This window comes from Protopterus annectens, chromosome 16.part0, assembly GCF_019279795.1.
Source record: "Protopterus annectens isolate FY-2018-M chromosome 16.part0, PAN1.0, whole genome shotgun sequence".
NCBI lineage: Eukaryota > Metazoa > Chordata > Ceratodontiformes > Protopteridae > Protopterus > Protopterus annectens.
In genome coordinates, this window is record NC_056750.1 from 260841506 (window position 1) to 260868213 (window position 26708).

The 26708-nt window shown below is 35.4% G+C and overlaps 1 protein-coding gene across 5 annotated transcripts in view; it reads right to left on the reverse strand.

Annotated features, from left to right (window-relative positions):
* LOC122791042 (myomegalin-like) overlaps positions 1-26708 on the reverse strand; it is a 3200315-nt gene that overhangs the window by 1816366 nt on the left and 1357241 nt on the right. For all 5 annotated transcript variants that reach the window (XM_044058817.1, XM_044058818.1, XM_044058820.1 and 2 more), the window contains exon 23: positions 387-536. In XM_044058817.1, coding sequence (XP_043914752.1) covers positions 387-536 — 150 coding nt within the window. The remainder of the gene's footprint in view (positions 1-386; positions 537-26708) is intronic.

Consider the following 26708-nt stretch of genomic DNA (forward strand, 5'->3'; position numbering starts at 1 on the left):
AGGAACTTCTATAATGAAGAAAGGCTATCGAACATTCCTTACTTGTTCCACAAACCAGTGAAGTTGGAATTATCATGCAAAACGCAGTTATCAGCAGGATAGATAGGCTTGTGAACAGTCACATAAATGAATTCTTCCTAAATTAACAAGTTTAGCCAGAATGAGCATCTATAGATGTTTAGAAAGTGTAAAAGATGCAACAAAAAGATTGTTATGGATATCTGAATAAAACTGTATAAAAATATGCATACTTCTAAGCTACAAAAAGAAAAATACAAAACTGGAAAAAGGGACCTTATCTTCCAGAAATAATGAAAGATAAGCTTTTCATATTACTGATGAAATAAAAGGGTACCTTCAGCCCATTTTAAGAAATGCTTTAATACCTTGATTTGGTTGCAGCATTCGTCATCGACAGCTGTTTGGACTCTGTGTGACACACGAGGCTCCTGGTGATCTTCACTATGCACTGTGTTATGAAAGATGTGCTTCACTTCTGTTTCCTTGTAGTAATGACTGTTTTCTGACTCAAGGTCCTGAAAAAATCAAGAAACAAGTTTAAGTACATCAAGGTTATATATATTTAGCCTAGACATGCTTTAATCATGTGTGTATGAGAAACATATGGGTAAACAGTATTGCTGTTTGTTCTATGTACTGTGGAGTTAGCACAAATTATAGCGAGGACTGCAGAGAATGGCAATTTCAGGATAAATGGTAAACATCCAAAATATAAAAAATACTTGCTATACTTCAACACCTTTAGTAATGACTTTCAGATTGATCCAGCAGGTGGAATTTTCTGCTGCTGACATCAACTAAAATCAATCTCATCATCTATGTTTCCAGACAGTATGCACCAAGGGGACATAACAGTATTCCTATACTACCCCTCCCCCACACCATGAAATAGACTGATCTTCCTGAAAGAAAGATACGGTCTCAGACAATCTTATTATGGCATAAACATTATGTGCTAAATTCCATAACATTAACTAAATAAGGATGTGTACAAAGTCTCACAAGTAACCATGTTCACAAGGCGAAGAGGAATAGTAAATGAGGAATGCTGTCCAAAGTCCTCTGCACAGATCTGAATATATTAGGTACTGGCACAACAGAATGGTTTTACTTGGAGAGTTGCTCCAAAGTAGTTACAACCAAAAATACAGCTTTGTAACTTCCTTAAGAAGCCAGGAGGCATCAAGACGTCCCCATTATAGGCAGCCCTTATTACTACAGCATGAATTCAAGTTACACACTGCTTTGTAAAGATGCTCACCAAAGAAAAGTGGCAGCAAATGCAGCAGCTATCAGATTGCCAAGAGTCTCTGTATTAAAAAAAAAAAAAGTTAAAGTTACTCCAACTGCAACACAACCATTCTGCGACTGCTGGCTACTCCTCCTGACCTAGAAATACAAAAAAACTAATGTGTTAAGCAAAAATTTTAATCCTCTGAACATGGAACAAAAGCTGTTGATCAAAGGTATGGAGCAAACAAAAAGACTTTCTCTGTGCCTCCTGGAATGCCACCAGAAATCTGAGTCTTGTTTAGAAAATAAGGAAAAAGCAGTACCTAGGAAGGCCCCATTTATATGGAATGGGGCAGAAGTTTATTCAGCATGGCAGACTGGAGTCCAGAACCCTTGGAAAAAATGATGGCTATAAGAAAGCACAGCTTATCATAGAAATCTGACAGCAAGCAAAGGCCTTGGCTCAAAAAGAGGATGTTATAATTTTTTATATCACAATATTAAGATACTGTCAACACAAGATTACTTGAATAAGGTCTATAAAATATTAACATAACTTTGTCAGCCTTTCTATGACAAAGATGAAGGCAATGACTACTTCCAAGATGGATGCACACTGATCAACAGCTTAACTTCGGCTCACAGCTCTCCCAATGTGAAAACAGAAACTGAGAAAAAGAAGTGCCACTGAAAAATTTTTTTTGGGGGGGGGATTCAGTTATTAGCTTGTAAATACATTGACTGGATGTCAGCAAAGAAGAAATTTGGAAAACTGACAGAAAATCAACCAGAAAAGATGGAGAAAACAAAGTCTGGGAAAGAATCTGCAGCTGTTTAGCAAAAGCAGTTTAAGCTTCAGTAATTCAGAAGAAAAATAAATTAACGCTAGTTAGACAGAGGTGATTAAAATAAATCAAACACTGAATGAATATATCAACTCAAATAACAAAAGGCTGAAAAAAAAAAAACAAAAGAAGCTTTAACTAGCCGTTCAGATGAACTGATAAAACTGCAAAAATCAGACGACGAAATGAAGAAAAGGGTGACCGAATATGAGGCTTCTTAAAAGCATTTTCAAAAATGAAAGTTAGAAGAGAACTCGGAGAGAAAATCAGTGATTTTCTGCTGTACCGTAAAAATTGGAATGGACAGACAAATTAATTTTATGAAAGCAACTGGACTGGTGTTCCATGGCAGAATTTGTTAATTGAAAGGGCACTCTAAATGCATGCTCCAAACCTAACCATGGGAAAGCAACCAAGACCTATATTAGTAAAGATGCAATCATACCAGCAGAAAAAGTGGAGCTCGACAAAAATGTGACAGCAGGGCAAAGTATTAAAAACTAGAGACAGCACAGTGTTTGTAGAAGATGATTATTCACTGTACACCAGGAAAGAGAAGCAAATTTATCCCAGCAATCAGGGAATGTAGAGAGGCAGGTTTGAGATTCAAGCTGTTGTATCCAACTGTCTTCAGAGCATTTTACTGAAGGATCAGAGATATTATTTGATACAGAACAGGCTACAGAGGATAAAGAAAAGTTTATTCAACAAAAGGTGAAGCAGCAAACAGAAGGGGATTCCACTTCTCTTTCTTCTGAATGCAAAAAGTTCATACAAAGACTTTATCAATGATACGTTTTCCAAAGTTCTAGAAGAAAATACTTGAGACAGGAAAAAAAAGCACAGGAGTTGACTTGAAGAATCAGGAGTAACTTGGACTTGAACCAGAGTCTGGTGTTCAGAGATGGAGATGAACAGGAAGACCAGCCACACACATTATTGAATAAATGAGAAATGGTGGCTTTGCAACAAAAAGTGGCTGAAAAAGACTGGATTTATGTTAACTTTGTTAAACATGTGGGTGGACTCTAAAGCATATACTAGTAATCCAAAGATACCTTCACTCAACCGCACACTGCTAGACACCTGTAGACTTGGCAGAAATAAATCAAGTCCCACAATAAAAATATACATTTTAATGCATAAAAAACAAAAAAAATTACAGCTTTATTTATTTCTGCGGCTATACAGGTTTCCGGTTGTGTGTGGTTGAGTGCAGGTATGTTTGGATTACTAGTATTTATTAACCTGCATTTTTTGCTATTCTCTTTGATTTTGGAGACTCTAAAGCATATAACCCCACTTTAAGAAGGTTGTTGGATCGATGCAGTCTGAGGACTGACTTTTAGGTGACAGACATAGCAGTATGAGCAAGTAATTAATAAAGTACAGTCCAGAAGAATCAGGCACAGGTTTGTTGTTGCTCTCTGCATAAAGGCTGTCATAAAAAGTGAGACAAAACCTTGCGCTGGGCATTGTGGTGCTTGCCTGTAATCCCTACTGCCTGCGAGGTGGGGGTTGTTGGATTGATGAAGTCTGAGGACAGACTGTTGAGTGACAACAGTGAAGTCCTCTTTTCCACCAGGGAATGGCAGACCTGAGTAAGACTTTGGATTCAGAGAGATTACACAGAAAAAATATATCCTTTTTAAGACCTGCACATAATCCGAAAATGTATGCAAGTCATTCTACAGAAACATTTTTCTTTTTTTTTTTTTTTTTTGTAAAAAAACTTTTTGCAAAAGAGAGATACTATAGACAACTGCATCAAATCATTAACTCACGTAAGAAAGTGAGAAAGATGGACAACTGTATCAAATGATACACTTGTGCAACAGACTATGGACAACCTTGTGACAACCTTTATAAACACAGCAGTGATAACTTGGTAACTGGTAAAGTTGATGATTTGTACATTTTTTTTTAGTTAGGATGCTTGTGATATTTACAGTTTGACTAACAAAAGTGCTATGTACAGCAGTAAATATATGCATTGTTTTGTGATGAATGTTATTTTCACACTATTAAAAGGTAAATTTTATGCATTCAGTTATTTTCCAATTTCAATAATTGGTTCAGTGACGTCTTGCTGTCGTTCAAGTCCCCTTTGAGAGAAAATTAAAGTGCACGACAGAAACTTTAGAACTGAGAGAAAATGAAGAAATGAAAATTGAAGAACATAGAAGAAAACAAAAAATGGAAGTGAATGCATTAAGAGAATTCACATGCACACTACACAATTGACTAACATCTGGGTCTAAAATGAGAAGGCATTTCTTTTCTGACCCTCTACTGTGATCTATGAATATTACAGTTATATGTATCCATCTGGTGACACAATGCATGTGTGCTGGAAAAATAAAATAGTTAAAGTGTGTGGCGTGTTGGTATGTGAAAGCTTTAATAACGGGCATGAGAGTTTGAAATGGAATAATCGAATCTGGATTTGCAACACCAGCAATACATTGCCAGTATGCTTGAACTGTCAGTGGAAAACGTTTTATAAACTATTTCAGGAATGTAACATTTGCAGTGTCAGAAGAATTTAGCAGTCTGTATTTAATACTTGCTATTAGGGCAGAACTTTTGTCAAACAATATAACATGACACTAAAATGTAGCAAATGTGCTTTAGTGAAAAATGAATAGCAGTTTTATTAACAGGCAGTAGCCTGAAATAAGGTACTGTCAAGCTCATTTTGAGAAAGAAACCTAGTTCTCTTGCTGGAATATGCTGTTGATGGTTAGGGAGGGAAAGCACTGCACTTCCACCTTACTTCCACATAGTGGTGTTATTAGTTTTGTTACAAATATCTCGACTGTAGAAATCAAGTGCAAAAAGAAGTGGGATTTGTTGAGTATGCAGACTCTGCAAACCAATGATGCATTAATAATATGTGGCACCAGATGAAAACAGGAACAGCAAACATGAGTCCTTATGTTTGTTCAGGGAGAATTGTTACAATTTGGGGCCTTAGAAATGAGGCACCTTGCTGAAACACAAAGCAATGACATAAGGAGATGAACTCAAACAAACACACACACGGGTTTTCTCTCTTGTGGCCAGAACAGTGCCCAAGCTTGGAGAATCAGTCTTATACATTTGATATTTATATACTAAATTAAAATATGATCATCCCTTCCTCTTGCCTTGAACATGTACAATGATCACAATTAGTTTTTGTATTTTGTGCAAATTCCAGGCTGGAAGAACAGTTTTAAAAACAATTTTTGTTGACATATACATTTAAGTGTCTTGTGTATACTTTAAGTAAAAGTCTTATGAATAAACAACAAAATATTTAAGATTAATACTATACACAAAAAAAATATTCAAAGGTTTGTTTAATATTAACTAAACACAGAGATGTTTCTCGTTTGTGGTAAGCATTTCATGTTTAACCTAAAACAGTTTAGCCTGTTGTAAAAATATGACTACTGAGTTCCAAGATGGAGAGATGATTATAATTACCTAAACAGGGCACAAGCTAGGTTATGACCTGGTCATCTCAATCTCACATTTTAATTTATAAAAATACAGAACACATACAGTTTTATTTTACTTTTGTACTACAATATCTTTGCTTTAGTACATGAACATATCCATTCTGTTTTCTCAGATTAATTTTGTCAATTAAAAATAGAGATAGGAATATTTAGAACTGTTGAGAATCACAGGGTTCTGCTGACAGGAGGGAATATTAAGGTATTAATTTTTTTTAGATATGAGCCATCTCTGCCAGAAGTATTGAGTGAGCAAATGGCTATAACTAAGGATGTTTTTTTTTCCACTAAGACACAGAATCCTTATTGCTTAAACCACTGTAAGGCCTTAAGTTTAATAACATTGGCTGCCAAAAAAGCAGCTACTAGAAAATTGATATCAAAGTCCAAAAGAAATGTATCTGAAGTACTGAATATTGTAAAAGTTGAGAGAACTGGAAGAAGGATTCTTATAAAAGGGAAGGAGCAAATTACATAAAAATAAATGGAAAAAAAACATCCTACACCAAAAGGATGAAGGCAATGACATTTTATTCTTCCATGAATTATGCATTGGTCCCCAAAAGGGAAAGGACTTACTAAATTAATTAAAAAAATACAAACCAATATCACTTCAGAACTTTTACTACAGCAGTAAACAAGAAGCCGGTAGTAGTACTACTGACAAACTCATGTGTTAAAGGTGTTTCTGTAATGACAGCAACTCTCTGGACAACTGGAAGCTTTAGGAAAATGTTTTCCAAGTTGCACAAAAGTGATGAGATGTGCACTGGGGATATCAGACTGTGGCCACTGAATTTCTATGAAAGCAATATATTTGCAATGTGCTGACGTATCTGGGAATGGAAGCATTTCTGATGTGGAATAAAAGCTCTAAACTGGAGAACTTCGTTTCAGAGTGGTGCCACTTCACAGTACATAGGAACCAGATAGAACTGCCTAATTTCTCAACTCCTCCTTTGTCTTAGCACCGACATCACAGACCAGTGAACTGAACAAGGAATTTCAGTGTCAAGTCATTCCAGACTGACAACAAATTAATGAATAAATATCTACTGCCACAAAGTATATGAAAGCATTTTTCAAAAAAGCCATGTATTTTGACAGTTTTGGGAAAATTTGGGGGTTCTATAATACTTGTGCCAAGTCAGTACGAGTCCCCTTAGGGAGGAAGAGAAAAAGCAGACACTCAAAGGACTTTTCCCCACTTCCACCATGGAAGACACCTTACTGTTGTTCCATCCTCTTGAAGAAAGAGGTAAGTGTTAAGACCATAACTCAATACCCTCCTGAAGATGTGGCACTGGTTTGGACCATCAGCAAGAGGATGAGTTCCAGCATCTAAAACTATAACCCATGTGAAGTATTCACCAGAGCAGTATGTAACTTGACTTCTTTCCCATCTTCCTGGGATTCATACCCTATGGCCATACATCCACAGGAGTGGACAATAAGCAGCACACAGTCTTCATCAACAGTACTCTGCAAGCATACTAACTGCTGACTGAGATAAGAACTATGGGCAAGGTAGCAACAAATGGCCCACCAAAACTGTATGTGGGAAAAGCACTCAGTGTTCTGGAATAATGGCCACTATTTCACAATGTATTTTGTATAATGGAAACAGCATGTGGAGCCACACCATATGGTACAACATAATAGTGCAAATGGCAAGTCAATCTCTAAGCCACCAACCCCCCCCCCCCCCCAGCTCTCAGTGTCATACACAGAAGATATTGCTCTCAGGACAGGATAACAAATATAAGGGTTAAGGCTGTGAACAGACTTCTGTCTCAAGCTTCCCCAACAATTTTTCATCCTAATGCCGTGTGTCTGATCATTAGGCCTCTTAACGTTATATTTCACTTCATCCATAAATAACTTAGCTGTCACAGATTAATCATCTGTTTTCAACCTCAAGGATTTTCAGCATGCAAGGCCTTACTGTAAAGAAGTAATTTACGTTCATGCAAATTCATATTCATTACTTCAGCAATGTTGCCCATCAACCTAAGCCTCTGCTGCCCTATTCTTATTTTGCCTTTAATTTCTCCCAGCATCAGTGTATCCTTGAGTGAATCATGTCTTAAAATTATGTGGTCAAAATATTTGAATTTTAGTGATAGTGGAGCTCCTTGTCCAAATATACCAAAATGTCCCCTTCAAATTCTGCCTTTCCAGTGTTCATAACCTCATGGACAGAATGACAAACTATGCATTCACATAGCTGGAAGAGGTTCCAGCTAGCACACCAAGAATATTAGCTATAGCAAAAAAAAGTACCCTTGCTTTGAAATGATGGCCCAACTTGTAATTCTAGTCAAATGTAAAATGACAGCAAGCCACCTCCTCACTGATACCTCTTACAAGTTACTGACCTAAAAATCACACAAGAGGTAGCAGCACTTTTGGTAAAGACAGTCCAACAATCACTCAAATAATTTTGGTAGTCAGCCAAAAGCAAGAAACGGTTTCCAACATGGAGTACCCTTATTTGCTAGTAGTGAAACAAACAACTGCTTAGACTTCCTAATGCCTTTATCCCTGGTAATACAACCCCAAAGTTGTTTTCTAGGATCAAAAAATGCAAAACCTTTAAGGTTTCAAGGATGACAACAAAAGGACAGCAACTGGGATTATTAATAAAAATAGTACCTGCCATGGCCTATGCCACACAGGATGAATTAGTACACAATTCTACCATTTTTTAGGGAATACATATAAGGTTATGAAAAATTAAACTTTGCAGCTCTGAAACTTTCCTAATGGAAACAAACCACTACTGTTTTCCAGGAAAGAAAACTTAAAGGACACTATAAAAGTAATATCAAAGTAAGGGTCTTTGAAAATTTTTTCCAGGAAAAAAAAAAAAAAAAAAAAAAAGACAATTTCATGGAAGAACCACCAAGTTCCAAATAGGCCTAACATGTGATTCTTCCTTTAAGGATAGAATGAAGCAAAGTCAGTTCTCAAAGTAAAGAAAAAACATGGCAAAGGAGAGAAAATCATTTTAATAAACGAATAAAACAGATGCACACTAAGCGAGCCAAACAAAGTCAAGAATCCTACATGATATCAACTGTAGCAGAGAGAAACAAAAAAGGTAAACAACCTTGTGGACAGATGACCATCTCTGATCACATATAATGTTGTCCAGATGTGGACCACAGCCCTACAGTGAGGAAGCTATCAAAGTCTGAGAAGGACAAGGCCTCAAAGGGCACAAAATCAGTGTGGGATACGGGTTCAAAAGATCATACTTGAGTCCAAATACCTTAAACCTATTTGAAAGGAGACACATGGAATATATACAAATGATCATTTCAGGACCTACAATTGTTCTAGATCCAGGACTTCTAAATTCACACGTTTACTTTTCACAAGTGTTTACTGACGCATTCAAGCCAATAAAGCCACATCCTACTAGCTGGAAATATGACAAGCTTTTTTCCCCTTTTAAAGGGTTCTTAAGTACAGCATAAGTGGATAGCTTGGCTAGTCTCTGAAATCTGGCTCCAGCTTATAATTTGCTAGAGTAAGGGCTCTCCACAGCAGAATGTATCACTTGAAGTGACTGCCAACAACTTCTAAGACAAGTAGAAGATGCAGAAAACATAAGTGTCTGAATAGGCTGAGGTTTGGGAAGATGTTGAAGTGTCTTCACAAAAGTTATGTTTTCTAGGCTGTCTGTGTTTCACTATGGGAAATGTCTGAAGCTTAGGCATTATGTAGGCTTAAGCATGGAAAGCTTAGGCATTATGTAGGCTTAGCATGGAAAGCTTAGGCATTATGTAGGCTTAGCATGGAAAGCTTAGGCATTATGTAGGCTTAGCATGGATGTTCCCCTTCCAACTCATTTTAAAAAGTGTACAGCCATCATTTTTCTTTTCAAATTACAGATCAGTTCAGAGAAAAAAAAGGCCTCTTGACCCATGCTCCTTATAGTCAAGTCAGATCCAATTTAAGAAGCATTACTGGGGATGTACTGAAACTCATCAGAAAACCTGAGGTGCTCAACAAGTAGATTCCTGAAGTAACAGTCTGAAAGCAGAAGTCCTAGCTACTGTGTATGCACAAGTCCAACACAAACTTGAACAACTGTGTATGGGGCTCAACATCAATCCAAATCAATGAGTAACATGCATTTCAAGTCTAAGATAAGATTATTGTTAACAGCTCCTGTTTATTCTCAGTATATTAAATGCACAATATGGTTGGTAATGTGTACACCAACAAACTGTAGAAAAATTCTCTCCCCACAGATCCAGGTCATCATCCATGGAAAGACCTCAAAGGAGACAAAGATGGATACTTTGCATCCAGGCGAAGATCACTAAGGTGACAGAAGTGTTAGTGGAAACTTGTGTGCACTCAGGATCTCCAAAGAGCTGGGACTATGATGCTGGACTAGAAAGCAAGAACCCCAGAGCTGTTTGGTACTGAAGATCCATTTCTGATTGGAAGTGCGGGTCTATGTTTGTTTGATTTAGTACTTAATATCCATTCTCCGTGAACTCTGATTTGCAATTTATTACAAACTTTCTATGCAGGCCTGATGGCAGAATGAGTAAAAGGAGGACTGTGGTAGAACCTTCTGAGTAGATTAGAGATGGCACAATATTTAAACCCTACCTACTTTACACATGTCAATCAACAAGTAAAACACCATGAGCAGGCCAACCTTCTTAAATAACTAAAAGGACAGGATCTGCAACAGCAGGTGGCACATTCAAGCTAAAAAAAGTCAGAATATGGAATGTGGGTAGGAGGCATGCTAGTCTTGTAAATATATGCGCTTACAGATCCCCTTCAAAACATTAAAGTTTATAACATCGAAGCTCAAAACATTGAGACAACAACATTTAAAACCCATAATGTCTAAAACTCAAAATCGAATTGCATAACATTGAAACTTTGCAACACAACTTCAAAACCTACAAATCACATGTAAATAACACCCCTCCACCTAAACCACCACCATAGTAGTAAAACTTTGTACTACGTTTCTGCAGGGGGGACAAGCCCTCCTGCACCCCCCAATGTGGGGTGCGCTGCCCCCCTGTAAATGAAATACACCAACTCCAAGATCGCACTACAGTGGGGTAAGGACTTTTGGAGCCCCCCCACATGGGGGTACAGGGGGACTTGCCCCCCTGCAGAAATGTAGTACAAAGTGTGTTTACTACTTTGGTGTTGTTTTAGGTGGAGGGGAAGTTATTTACATGTGATTTGTAAGGTTCTGAAGCTGTGATGCAAAGTTTCAATGTTATGAAATTCGATGTTATGAGTTTTAGACATTATGGGTTTTAGATGTTACGGTCTCAATGCTCTGAGCTTAGATGTTATGACCATTCGAAGTTTTGAAGGGCATCCATGCTTACTGCATCAGCTCATCTGTGATAAGACTATCTTCATTTGGCAAATCGTGGTATTTTCTCTTCTGCTGTATCCAAGCTTGGCTCAGTTATGAAACGTTTGCAGCTCCTGCCAATTCATGTAATACACTGGGTTAGAAAGGTTATGCGGAGCATATGGAAATCCCAACCTGGATCCAAAAAACATCTGTTTAATCAGATGAAAAAGGACACCTGATCAAATAAATAAATACACAAATGTATCCCAGCCTCCAAGACAATCAATGCAAAGATTCCTGATGAAACCGAAGACTGTAAAAGGGTAATAAGAGTCAAATAGAGAGCCTTTTTCCAAATGATCTGATGTGCTTAATGCAAACATTAAATGACTTCAAAGGCCCTCTGTAGTAAGTAAATGTTGCAAAGAATCTCATTCAGTACGAGTTAAACTTTCCTGAGAAGCTGGAGCCAGAGTAAGGTCAAAAATCAAGGACATCAGAAGCAGAGCCCAACAGCATCACGATTTCACAGGATTTTAAACTTCATGAATCATGACACACACGTGTGAAAACATAATTAAGACATTTTACCAAAATGGTAACTAGAACACCCCTGGTGGAGTAGCCTTTGACAGCAGTATTTTATAATGAATGGTTAACCAGCTGGTGACAAAAGATCATTCTGTTAGCAATTTGCTCAGAAAGGGTTTGTTCACCTAATGCAAACATTTCTTCCCACAACAAAAAGAGAAAGCAACTGCTCTCTCTATGAATTATAAGGTTGTTCTTCAGCGAAAAGTTGAGCTGGTAGTGTACAAAGAGGGCAAAAAGGGCTCTCCCTTCCTTAGAAAGTTGGGAAATATGTGTACTTGTATAAGGATAGCTCCAAGACCACTTCTAGAAAGTAGTACTGGCGTGTCCCAACAAACAAAATCAAACTGGATTTTATCATATATAAAGGTCCAAGACTTAAGATTTTTAGTAAATGGGACAACAACTAAGAAATGGCTTCCAAAACGGATTTCAAAGCTGTAGAATCAGACAGCTTGAAGAAAACATAGGCAAGTCTGTCGGCCATGATGTTAAACGTTCAAGAATGTGATAATGATACTTAGTGGACTAAGACAAAGAATATTTTTTGGGACTGCTTCACCACCCGGCACAGACACACATGCCTGTCAAGTACAATATCATTACATGCAAATATGCCTGAAGTATATGCCCTTACAGAGAGATAACCGATGCTTAAATCAAACAAGTGTTTGCAAAGTATCCCACTTTCGACACTAAGAATAATGCCTGCAAAATACTCTGCTTCAGATACTAATGGAGCAAAAATTCAAGACGAATTATCCTCCAGTTTAACCGTTAGCTTTTTCAACTCAGAGAAAAGATTAGGGAAGTAGGCTTCAAAGTCAAAATCTCTGCACTAAGCCTTTACTGGGGGTTGAACAGCTTGGTTCATTACACCTAGCCAGAGACGGTCAAGATGCAACTTAGGGGGGGCGTGGCTAGGATGCTGAACTGATAGCTGCACTTCATTTCAGCTCTCTTACCTCAATACAATTCCTGACAGGAATTTTACAAAATAATATTTAATTTGAAGAAATTTTTATTACTAACTTATTTCTAATAACTCTGAGCATCTATAAGAAAAATTTTATTGTCAGAACTTGAATAATTCCTGTCAAATTAATTACTGGAAAATCAGCACCAATATCAGCTTTACAGCATGAGTCATCTAAGGAATACAGCACAAGACTCTTCTCTCAAAAAAGACCTGCAGTCTCTCATTACAAATATACAGGAACTTACAATAAAAATCGACAAGATGGACAATAAAATAGATACTTTTAAAGAAAAGTGCTCACAACAACTGGAACAGCTTCAAGAAATGTTTACACAGCAGAAAGGACAGATATCACTTATTGAACAGTCATTAAGTGACATTGACACTAGAGTACAAATAGAAGAACAACAAACTGAATTCTTACTTCAACAGAATACATATTTACTAGAAAAGCTTGATGATATGGAAAACCGAACAAGAAGAAATAATATTAGAATATATGGTCTACCAGAAAAATCTGAAGGGGACAATATGACAAACTTTCTTACCACCTGGATACCAGATGTAACAAAAATACCTGAAGCTCTTTCATATGGTATAGAACGGACGCATAGATCACTAGCAGCTTCTGGAAATGCTTCTTCTCCGGGTAAGAACAAGCCGAGATCTATAATTGTGAGACTTTTTTCTACACAAGATAAAGATCTTATATTAAGAAATGCTTGGGCAAATTCTCCCATCAAATACAATGATTCATTAATAAGATTTGACAATGATTATTCTACAAAGGTGGTTTCAAAAAGAAAAGAATTTCTACGAATAAAACAAACCTTCAAGAAACAGCAACTGAAAGTCCATCTTTTATTTCCAGCAAGACTGAAAGTTTTTCTACCAAATGGAATAAAAATCTTTGAAACAGTAGATTCAGCAATAAAATACCTTACCAACAACAACATCCTAACACATGAAGAATCTATGGACTGGACAATAAGTACAATCAAGAGAAATGCTGAAGTAAATAATTGGAAAACTGTTGAGCAAAAGAAAAAAAACTAAAGGACAAATAATCTTACATATGTTATATTCTGTAAAAATCTAAATAATAATACTAACAACAAAAGAAAAGTTCTTACTGTCTTCAAGTTACACCAAAACAGGTACTGTTTTCAATTATATTTTAAATGTCAAAATTAGCATAAATGTAAATACATTTATCTCAAATCACATCAATATACTAAGCATAATTTAAACATTACTCTATTTTTCATTATTATCCATCTATTATTTTCATATTCTTAATCAGAGTAATCAATGCATAATAATGTTCCCAAATAGTTTATTTATTTATTTTCTCTCTTTGTGTTTTGTTGTTTTATTTTTCTCTTCTTTTTATTAAATCTTTATTAACTTATAATACTTTAATCAGTATATGGTTATATTGCTTAATAGGTATAGTAATGGCTGCTATATAACTTATTATCAGTTACATCCCTGATAGTATTACTTTTATAAGTTAAAAGTGTCCCTGTTTGGATAAACGCTAATGCTGGGCAGAAATGTGTTGCTTTTGAAATGAAGTATTTCAGTTAGGATGTATCATAAGACTACTTTAAATAATCTTAAAAGATGTTCTGCCTTTGACCCATATGCACATACTGATATAGTCCAGTGAAAAATATGTTTTAAGTGATATTTTGAGGCTATAAGTCATGTGTGTTGTGGCTCCAGACATCCGGAGTTGAAAGATGCTTGTGACTAGCTTAGATATCCTGTTGTCTTTTCTTTGTAGAGAAATAAGGCATAGCATGTTTAAAATGCAAAGTTTGACAGTTGTGAACACTACTCCGTAAACTAGAGTGCTTGCGTGCACACTACATGAGTTTGTCACCAAATAAGAGGAGGGAAAAGAAAAAGAAAAACACATACCTTTTCCTGCTTGGTTCTCGAGACAATTTAACAGCCACAAACATCACTAGAAACTTGAGTTACTTATTGCTTGTCGCATTTACTTGTGTACTCCATCCCCTGACTCTTTCTAATTGACGCCTAGTCAGAAAATAAGCTAGGTTCACATTTAAAGATACAGAAACCTAAATTCCTTCTAAGGAAACATAAATAATATAAAAGGTTCATATAAATATACACAGATATTTATTTTTGAAGCACTTTCAGTTTATGGCTACTGATGTCTTCTAGCACCTTGATAGATAAGGACATATATCTGCTTGTCTTTCTATCAGTTTAGATTTCCAGACATTTTAGCTATCCCTTACTATGTTTTATACAGCAGAGTTTAAAAAGCAGAAATTAATCATCAGCAAATAAAATCACTGCTGTTTTACAAATTCTCTAAAGAAACTAGTAAATGTCAAGCAACTGACAGGTTTGTTTTGGGGAGGGTTGCCATTTCCCACGCTGGTGCTCCTGCAGAATACTACTGATGTCCTGCTGCCAAGGTATGCCCTCGGGTGGGCAGGTGGGATGCAACAAGAAGGTTGGATGTGCATTTGGCAAATCAAACATTTAGATGGCGTTATGGTATACTAGATGGAGAAAGTGGAAGCAATGATTGTATAGGCAACTATAATGAGCAACATAACAACAGTGGATTTGACCTGGTGTGTCAATTATACAATATTTATATCCCATGTGGCTTTGGGCTTTGTCGAAGCATCTGTGTTCCACACACATATTGTGTTGGATCTGATTTGAGTGGAAGGGGGAGAGGCTTAGCCCACACCCTAATTTGTTACTGGGTTGCCATGCATTATGGGCATGCATTGTGGCAGGTACTCAACGGGCTATCCATCCTTAGATGGCTCATGCTGTTCCCGTTTGCTCATCTGAATGGTGACTGCGGCTGTGCTCTTCTTGTTATGTTGCCTGGCTGTGGCTTCACCCTTCTTATAATATTGTCTGGCTTTTTACATTATCAAGAATGACACAATACTAGTGTATGCGGGTATATCATGTTACTGTTAGTGTGGACAAGGATGCTTGACAATGCAACTATGATTCTTGGACCTTTCTGCAGACGGTGTGTTGTCTGGCAGTTGAGAGCCTGGTTGTTCCTGATCAGCGGACCTGTATTTTTGTGTTTCAATGTGACTGCATGAAAGGATGCCAGTATTGGTCTGCAAGTTTGGTGGGCAGTAGATTCGTTGGGGATTGATTTGAGGAGACACTTGTATTATGGCTGGGGCACTTGACATTTGATAAATGTATCCTCTCAATGATGCGTTCTGTCTGGTCATTGGCTGTAAAACAGCTTTTCTGAGAAATATTGTTGTGGTGCCAGTTAATGATTTGGATTAAATGTTTCTATATACAGTCGTGAAGCAATTGCCAGGATAAAATGGTACTCTTGCACTGCATGGATCATCGTGGCTGTCCTCCGATGTTGGAGGAAAAACAAGCTTCTTGGACACCTTTTTGACGTGGTAAAGGTGTTACCCCATGGTTTGAATACGTTTTGTCTCTTTGCTGCAAAATGGGTTGGGAATTTTGGCCTGTAATATTTTCGTACATGGTGGTTTGAATCTTGGCAGCTTCCATTGTTTTGATGTGTTCTCTGGTATACTTTTGTTCAGTCATAGGATTGAATTACTGGTGTTGAGTAGGTCAGGATTGTATCTCCAGCACTTGTTGTCAGCAGATAGACTCACTGGTTGGGTGTCAGTCTAAGCTGTGGGAGTTGATGTGTGATATACATAGATGTTTGCTTTGAGGGTGTGGTCAAGTGCGCTGCAGTTTTACCTCTGTACTGTGTCAGTTTTCATTGTGCAGGGTCCCTCTGAGGGTTGATGGAAGTGTTGGCAACAAGACACTCAATCAGGTAACAACATTATGAGTGGTCTCTTGGATAAGGGAGCTGTCTAAATTGTGATCTTGTTGTCTCCAGCCATGGGAATTGTCATTGAAAAGCTGAAAAATGCAATCAGAGGAACATATTTAATGTCTACTAAAGAAATATTAATATACTTATACATTGTATCGCATTTCAGTTTATGTTAAACATGAAATATGATGTGGTTTCAGAACTATTCATGTTTTATTCCAATATGACTTTGCAAATATTAATTTAAACACTGGTTTCGGACTTGAGTAGTCTAAAACAATTGCACAACAATGGTACTGTATTATACAGTAATGTCAGCAAATAGTTTTCAACAGATGTATGAAATATACAGTTATAGATTTTAACATGATGTTTATTAATACCCTAAATTATTTTGAAATGATACTACCTTAATCTAAATATTTGTACCTTTTGAAACCTGCTTAGAAGTAAGTATTATTGAATTACAATAAGATGAGTAAAGAATATATGTATATATTTTAGCTGATTAGATTATCTTAATATATTATTCAATTATCTTTATTTAAAACTAAGAGGATAAGAGAAACTGATCCAAATATTATTTGTGAGGGTAGAAAGTTTGTTTGGTTAGATTCACTAACCAAACTAAGAGGTATATTACCTCATAGCAATAGGGAATGGTTTTAAGGTTAAGAATTACAAGTTTGGAAGTTCTTTGTTTTTTTTTATTCTATCACTTTGGTGTCACACAGAAACATGCAAAAATCATACAAGAAAAACTTTTGAATTCTGTATCCAAGATGGAACTAAGAATAAACAATATTTACATAAACTTACACATAAAACAAACTCAAAACTAGGAAATGAAATGTTTATCCATAAATGTTAATGGTCTAAATAATAGTAATAAAAGGCGAAGCCTATTCAAGTACATAAACTTACATAAACCACAAATAGTCTTTTACAAGAGACACACTTATTAGATAGAGATATAATCTGATTAAATATTAATTATTACCCAGTACTAATAAACTCTCAGTACAAAACAAAAAAAGAGGAGTAGCTATACTACTGCAACTCAACTATAACACCTAAAATAATTACTACTCATCAAGATACATCAGTTATGTTTTGTCTAGTTTCAATAGAGTTAAATAAGAGAATCTATACGTTAGTAAATCTATATTGGATCCCAGGACTAGGATTAAAAACAGTTAAACAGCATTTTGAAGAGATAATTCATTTAACTAAGGGTAGCCTGATATTGGCAGGAGACTTCAACTGTATAATGAATGAAAAAGATACAGATTCTAAATCCAAAAGAAGAAAACAACCCATCTCTAAAGCACTATCAAAATTTATAGATACATTGTATTTAAAAGATATAAATGAATTTGCAGAACCAGACTCACTAATCTCCACATTTTATTCTCATAGATATAAAACTAACTCTAGAATTGATAGAATATATGTTGCCAATGACCTAATAACAAAAATTGACAAAGTCAAAATCATAAATTGTCCTTTATCTGATCATAATGCCATAGTCTTTGAGATAAAGCTTACACCATTTTATTCAAATCCCATTACTAGGATACATTCCTATATCACAAAATTGAGAGATTTCAAAGAATTTTATGAAGAAACAATCAAAAACTTTCTAGAAATAAATTACACAGAAGATATTTCAGAAATATATGTCTGGGATTCATTAAAAGCAGTTACATATGGGAAGATATTATCCTGGTACATAAATAAAAGGAAGTTATGGAATAAAGATATGCTAGACTTACAAAACAAAGCAGATAAATTGAAACTGGAAATACAAAAGGGCAATGCTACTCAAGTTCAAGAACTTACACAAATCAATAAGAAGTATACAGAATTGCTACACCATAAGATTATGATTAACTTAGAAAAGATAAAAATAAACTCATACTCTACTAATTCAGCACACCTGAGATACTTAACTAATAGAACAAAAAAAATAATTAAATCTAAGGAAATAAAAGAAATATTTATTCCCAATACTAACAAAAGAGTTACGGAAGTAAATGATATTTTAGAAGCATTCAGACTCCAATTTAACATTGATAATTCCATAAATACTCAAGATACACCTACTAAGGATATAAAAAAATACTTAGAAAACAATATTCATATTAAATTAATACAAGAACAAAATAGACATTATAAACAAACCAATCAATATGACAGAATTAAAATCACAAATTAAAAAGCTCAAGACAAATAAAGCACCTGGCCCAGACAATATGCTACCAGAAATGTATAAATTAATACCCAGTCAAGCCATATCTTTATTATTAAAAGTATATGATATAGCCAATAAAGATTTGAATATACCACCCTCTTGGAAATATTCATTGATATCCCCAATTATCAAACCAGATAAAGATGAGAAACAGTGTTCCTCATATAGGCCAATATCATTACTCAATATAGACTACAAGATGTTTATGGCTATATACGCAGATAGGATCAAACACTTTCTTCCTTTCTTAATTCACAAAGATCAAACAGGTTTTATTAAAGGAAGAAATACTTCAGATAATATTAAAAGAATACTAACTTTAATAGATTATAGCAAACATAAAGTCCTAAATTTAAATGTAATCTCATTAGATATTAATAAAGCTTTTGATTCGTTAATTGGAACTTTCTTTCACTAGTTTTAAAAGAATATAACTTTCCTTCTAATTTTAATAATCTTATCCAAATACTATATGAAAAATCTACTGCATATGTTAAACTGGGATCATATAGATCAGGCCCTATAACAATAAAAAGGGAACTAAACAAGGTTGCCCTTTATCACCATTGTTATTTGCATTACTCATAGAACCCTTTGCAAATCAAATCAGATCAAACAATAACATAAAGGGCATTTGTGTTAATAAAATGTTAAACCTTAAAATCCAACTCTTTGCTGATGACATACTATTAACTCTCTCAGATGCAAATGAGTCTTTGAATGCTCTATTTAACTCCATGAATAAATTTCAAAATATTTCAGGCTTAAAATTTAATGAAAACAAAACTAAAATTATGCCCTGTAATTGTAAAAAAAAAATAATATAAACAAAAGATTTTCCAAATATATAGTAACAGAAAGTAAATTATTATATCTGGGAATAAATCTACTCAATGAATTAACAGATTCTCTAATATTTAACTATAATAAAATACTAGACAAAATAGAACAAACAATTGGTTACTGGAATAAATATATCTTTTCAACAGCAGACAGATTATATCTAATTAAAATAATCATATTTCCCAAAATATTATACTTAATACAAAATTTTTCATTGCCACCTCCCAAATATATTATTCAAAGATACAATAAACTAATTTTAAATTTTCTATGGTTTCCAAATAAACCCCGTGATAGCCTTAAATAAACATTTGCCAGATTGGGAAGATGGTGGAATTAATTTACCGGATATTGATTTATATATTACCTCATCTGTTATTAAAAACATAACACTATGGTTAAATAATTCATACACACCTATATGGAAACAAGCCCATGAGCAGATTTACATAGAAATCAATTATAATCACATACAAGACAACTTAACAGTAATACCATCACCCCTTATATGGATGTTAAAAGATTATTTTTTAGGGAAAAGGAATAATATTAATAAATTGCCATCAAACTATGCAAGTTCTACACTTTCAGTGTTCAGAACATATATAAACAAAATACCAAATATTAATTCTTGGATTTTTCTTATTTTCCCTATAGCTTTTACACCAAATATTCTAGATACATTCCAGATATCTAAAATAAATATACTTAAAGAAGAAACATTACTCTTTTGGCATCAACTTATAGAGAAAGGGAAAATTCTAACAAAGGAACAGATAATTTATAATTATAATATAAATAAAGACAATTGGCTGTTTTTACAAAATCTAAGGCATTTTCTTATAAATAAAATAGAACAAATGCAACCTGCAGTTAGACATGAAGCTCCAAAACTCATTGAATACCTTATTCTTATCACAAAACAGCCTTATCAGGGTACAGGTTATTTGTCTAATATCTATAAAATTGTTAAAAACAAAAACTATCATGAAAAATCATACTGGGATTATTATACTTTAATAAACAACCATCCTCCAGTTGAAGAAGAAAAAAGTAATATTCTAAAATCTTCCAAATTTTCTATATTATCAAAATACTGGCAATTATTCACTTGGAGATATCTACACAGAAGTTTCTATACACCACATAGGTTAGCCAAAATGTATTCTATTGAAGATCAATGTTGGAGATGCCATATCAAGATAAAAGCAGATTGGCAGCATGTTTTTTATGAATGTATATGTCTCAATATGTACTGGAAATCCATTAATTATTTTTTTCAGACTGTTTATAATGATAATTCTCAATCAACAAAGTCTTTAATTTTATTCAACTCTCCTATTCCAAACTGTGTACCAAAAAAAGACACTAAAATCCTATGGTCACTATTGGCAATTTCACGTAAAATCATAACTATACACTGGAAAAATGAGGCTTCGCCTACGTTCAAGGAATTTGAGACTTTAACAACAACAGTTGCTCACATGGAAATATTAACAGTGAAGAACAGAACTAAAAGATCTACTTCTTACTATTACTCTTGGATGAAAGTACTGGAAATACTTGAAAATATCGAAGAAGATATATCATCTTATGTTTCTAACTCTATATAATATAGAATTTCAATGTTATTTGCATAGACACCAATGTAAATAGTTATATAATGGTTTGAAGTTAGTAATGTTTTAGAATTGTAAATATCTTATTTATCTTTATTTCATGTAATGTTTAAGACATCTTATTTGAAATAATAAAAAAAAAATATTTAGTGAAAAAAAGATGCAACTTAGGAAAGTTAACATCCCCAGAATACACCAAGTTGGTTTCTAGGGTGCACCTCCACTGCTTTTCTTGTTAGCCAATAACAGGCAGAAGACATGGCAACCCATAGGATGCAGGACATCTACGAAATGGACATTTGAAAAAAAAAATGCAGCTAGGTCCCGACTCCAGACTCCTTACTGTCTTACCCTCTAAAGCCAACAGCTCCTTGGCAAGTCTAGCAGTTACAACAGAGGATTAAGGTAATGAGCTGCTTCCCATTGTCCTACGTTCGATTACCAGAACCTCTGTTAGCCTAATGTGCGACTCTGAGCAAGTAGCTTAACCAGACAGTGCTCTAGGCAATTGGGCTAGGTTCTCTCAATGGTCTCCTAAACTGCATACCTATTAACTATTTATGAACCTAATGATGGAGGCCTCAAGCTTCTCATATCTTCTGTAGATGCTTGGGTAGAAATGCTGTCATTTGGAATAGTTTTTAATACTGTGCACCTCTTCTCTTGGGCAGTATACATGTGCTAAGTATAAGCTGACCTGCCTGATCCTGGGAACTGCCTCAATACAGCCATCACCCAAGGACTACTGGGGGTTTGAACGTTGTAACAGTTAGCCATCAATTGAATTTCTTTGGTTTTCCCAAGCTTCACATTATGACTGAAAAGTCTCCATAAAAATCTTATTACAGTTCCAGACTTTACAGCAGCAAGGAGCTACTGAGGTTGGCCCACAGATGCAACAAGGATAGGTGTTCTAATCTAGTCTCCTCCAAGTTATGAATCTGGCAAATTACATAGGACCTTAGGTTCCAGTTGCCTTACCAAACTCTTCAGCTCCAGCACCCACAGTTTCCCATGGTGTTTATATTCCTACTGCCATATATATATTATATTCCTGTCAGCAAATCTAGTAGCCTCCTGCGAGTTATATTATACCAGAATTTCTATCCCTGCTGATTTCTTTCACAGATTTATTTTACTTTCCACAAATTTTCAAGCATAAGTAAATTAGCTGAACTTGTAATATTGTTATCAAACATTTGTCCATTAACAACCAAGTTGGTTAGACAGCTTCAGCAATGGAGTACTCCTACATTCTAAAACTACAGGATGCCAATCCTTACAATTACTGCTTTTCTTTCCAATCATATTTTTTTCACCATAGTTCTTACCACTTCTCCACAGCCTGAGGACATTGTGTGTCTGAATTCTCATTCATGCTTTAGTTTTTAGAAATCCTGACGTTTGCACTGTGGACCAGTGTCAAATAAAACATCACTGGAATACCCTACTGAAGTTCAATACTCCAGATTGGAAGCCTTGAAACTACTAAAAAAATTAAATATAATTTCTTGATAAAGTGAATTGTGAACCTCGCTGTTACACATTAAAAGTATTTTGCATGGATCAAGTCTCTCTGTACTCCCTGATATGAACAAAGGGAAAAAGCTGGGAACAGAAAAATCCAATGCAAACCATATGTAACTACCTACACAAGGGTATATACAGTTACACTTGCAAAACACAAAAAAAAAAAAAAAAAAAAAACGAAGGAGGGGTGGAAGAAGGGGAGGTTAATGCAAAAGTGATCTTTTAGAACATCTGTTAAAAGTGAGTTTACTTACATAACTGTACAATGTTCAACATTAGATCACTGTTGACATAGATTAAGCTATTTGGGTGCATTATTATAGCTTAAGAATATATAGGGAGGAGGAAAGAATTCAAAAATCCATGAGCTCCTAGAAAATGGGCCTAGCAAAGCTTGTTCTGTACCTGGAAAAGACATCTAGTTTGCAATGCTTTGTAAAAGTATGCACACAGGACCACAACAAAAATGGAGCAACTAGCATAAAAGAACAATTATAAAAATGATGGGTTGTTATTCAAAAACAAGCATGTTGAATGGACAGCACAACCAGCGTGCCCATTGTAAATCAAGCATATACCAATAGAAAAAAGTCTGTCCGCTAAAGTTGCACTACGCAGCCAGACTTTTTTTCTATTGGTATATGGTATACTTCTAAACTTGCACATTTTCACAGAATGTCCAGATTTTTGCATCATATTTTTGGTCTGCTCCTCATAAAAGTTTGTAGTTTTCTGATGCATCGTTGAGAAATTAAGTCACCAAATAATGATGGGCATCTGAGTTTCAGATTTCAAATCCTTCAGACATCTAGTTTCTAAGTTTATAAGAACAACATATACAATCTGTCCCTATGTTGGGGACCTTTATCCTCCATTATTTAAAGCTTAGTCCACATTTTTTGAGCTTTGAGGTTGAGAGGTCTGTATGGAGGGCATCTGAAATAGAAGAAAAATCAGGTACAATCTGCAAAATTTAAAAAAAAGGTATCCTATTTTCCTTGCATTTCTACTCTGTCTCGACAGACTCTTGTACCTCTGAACTGTCAACATTCCAATTTAATAGTTTTAAAAAAAAGCAACAGATCTCCACTGCTTACACTGAGCAGCATTGGTGTACTGTGCAAGGCAGGGGAACATGTCCCATATGCATACACACGGCATAAACATACATGGAAAAATAGGAAATAACTCTGGGGAATACTACAGTGCCATTATACAAAGACTTAAGGTAAGCAATTTCTTTCTTAAATAATATCACTGAATAATCACAATAACTGACTTGTGGGTGTGGGTATAATATGAGGATTTACTCTCAGTTGACTTTGTTTATTCACTCGGGTTTCACCCTCGTGATCAAACCATGGCAACTGTGGGTAGATGCTCATATGCCCACACCCACTCTTCGGTTATTACTTAAAGACCAATACACAACACTGGGGCATCAAGTCAACAACCAAAACAAAGGAATAGTCACAAATTTAATAAAAAGATGTTTAAGAGCTCTCATCCGTGCTTTATCAGAGCCATACAACTAATACTCATTTAAATACTGAAGCACATAACCAGCTGAATCAAGCAGACTTTAAAGTGCAAGTGCAGAAAAAAGGAATACTATTAAATATAAAAACAGATAAGTAATGTTAAATTACAAATGCTTATAAACACAACAAATAAATATATAAACAATAATACATTAGTAAGTTAAATCATGCAAACGCATCCCTGAATATTCCTATTAAAAGCATATTTTTAACTTGGAAGCATGCATTCAAGACTACTACTAATGCATATGGCTTCATTAAGACCTGGAGCTTCACCTGCATTTAGTTAAATTTCCCAGATGAGCTCACGATATTTGACCTGCATTTCCCATGGGCCACCCCAAGGGGTAGTGGGGAACCCATTCAAGAATAGTATCTAAAAATTTCTTGTGCTAATGAAAACTGAGTTCATGTTTAAATTCTGCATTATTCCAATTTGTTTTAGTAATGTCATACCTGTGGCCATACATCCTTCTTTGTAAAGTGCACTCGGTTTTGCCTATATAAATTGAATAGCAAAAATCCCAGAGGGCTAAATATATTATTCCTAACCAGTCACAATTATATGCATGTTGAAATTTCAAACAGCTAATCATCCTTCTTGAGAGATTTTGTTCTTCCCAAGTAGTATCTGAATTGCCTGCGGACAACCAGAGTGAGTAATATTCTTTCTTTACTTTATTTTAGCTTCTGGAAAGAATACATGGCAATTAACAGAATGGCTCAAAGTAAAGTCTGAAATTACTTTAGGGCAAAAAAAAGGCGGCTTTGTTCTCAGAAACCTTATGCTTGAGGAAAACTACATAGGGTTGAGTCGCTGTTAGCTTACTCTTCTTGCGGAAGTCTTAGCAACAAATAACAGTTTTCCAGATCAGGAACCTCAAATCAGTCTGCTCAGCTGGTTCAAATGACAGAGGTGTTAACCCTTCAAGCACAAAGTTAAGATCCCAAGATAATAACTGGCAATTGCATTATGAGCAGTTTTCTGCTATAAATTATACTTATGTACTTCCAAATAAACTCCTGAAAACAAATTTTGTGAATACATTTCTTTACAATTTGACAGTGTAATGTACATTTACCAGACAATGCACTGTAAATGACTCCTACACTGTGGATAAGCTTCTAGTTTCCATTAGATGTTTACTCAGACTATCCTCTAGTCTAGGAGGGATGTGCAGCATACAACATGCAGCTCCCTGTAACTGTGTATTTTTTTAAAGCTTCACATCCCATAGTATCTACACATCTTTCAGTAATCTACCACAGCAGGAGACGACCTGCTAAAAGTGGCAGTCCTGACTGGTTCCAGACTTCCAGGTTTTTCTACCAGAGACCTAGAGCTCAGGCCCTGGAACTTCTAAAATTACCTTGAGTAAGATGGAGATCTGTACATTTGTCAGTACAGGTGTACTAGACTGAACTGAAGTTTCAGTAAAATGCCTAGGACCCGGCACCAACATTCCTGAATTTTTATTCTCCCTGTCACTTGAAGTTAGGCAAACATATCAGCCAGTCAATGAACAAAAAGGCAGAAAGAAATCCCAGAATCCATGGGCAAAAAGACGATTTTCAGATTTCTCAGTTGAACTCCACAGTTTTCTTTGGCTGTTTCTCCAAAAATCCAATCTTTTTTTCCCCAGTGATTAAAGTCAGTACTGCATATCTTCATATTTTAGTGGACAGTGTTAATTTTTCACAAGGTTCAGAATCTTCAGTTCTGTGATCACAGCATAGCTCTGAACCGCTTAGCACAAAAAATCTGGACAAAGCCCCAAAATGGGGACAATTTTTAAATACTCCTGTTATAAACTTAGACAGTTGCTAGAATAAAAGGTCCTGTGTAACCATTCACTTTTCTGAAGGATATGAATTCCAAAACTCAAATGCCTGTCATTATTTAATGAATTCAGTTCCTCACTGTTTTGCAACAAAAATCTAGAAAACTTACATTTTATGAGGAACAGACCAAAAATACGAGGCAAAAAACATGGACAGTTGAGAGGCACGGATCAGAGCTCAACTAAAATGAACATTGGAAATTAACACATTAGCTGTATATGCCTACTGCATTTACTTCTATTCACAGATTTAATCACGGTATTGTTTTGGTGGCATCAGAAACTCATTTTCTAAAGAGCCATAAAAGTAAAATTAATTACTTCTGCAGTTAGTCTTTTTCAGGTGTATGAGGAATGTACAACACTCAAAACAGTGTGGAGAACTGAAGAGAATGTGTACTAATGTGGAATACAGAACAAAGTCACACGTGCGTCAGTACACTCAGCATGAACATTCAAATGTGCATGCAGACAGGAAAGCAAAAAAGTTATGTACTTACCCTAAAGTTCAATGTGAGTTGTTCTCGCCTTCATTCTTACTGATTAGTTCGCAGCCAATCCTCTGCTCTGAGTTGGCCTATTTGCAAAATTCGAGGTCTACAACAGCTCGAGGCCGAAACCCTATCCCACAATGCACCTCTACCTTCCCCAGATCATGTTTGCTGCCAACTAGTGCCAACTCTATAACAGAATTTCAAAAGGAAATCATATACACAA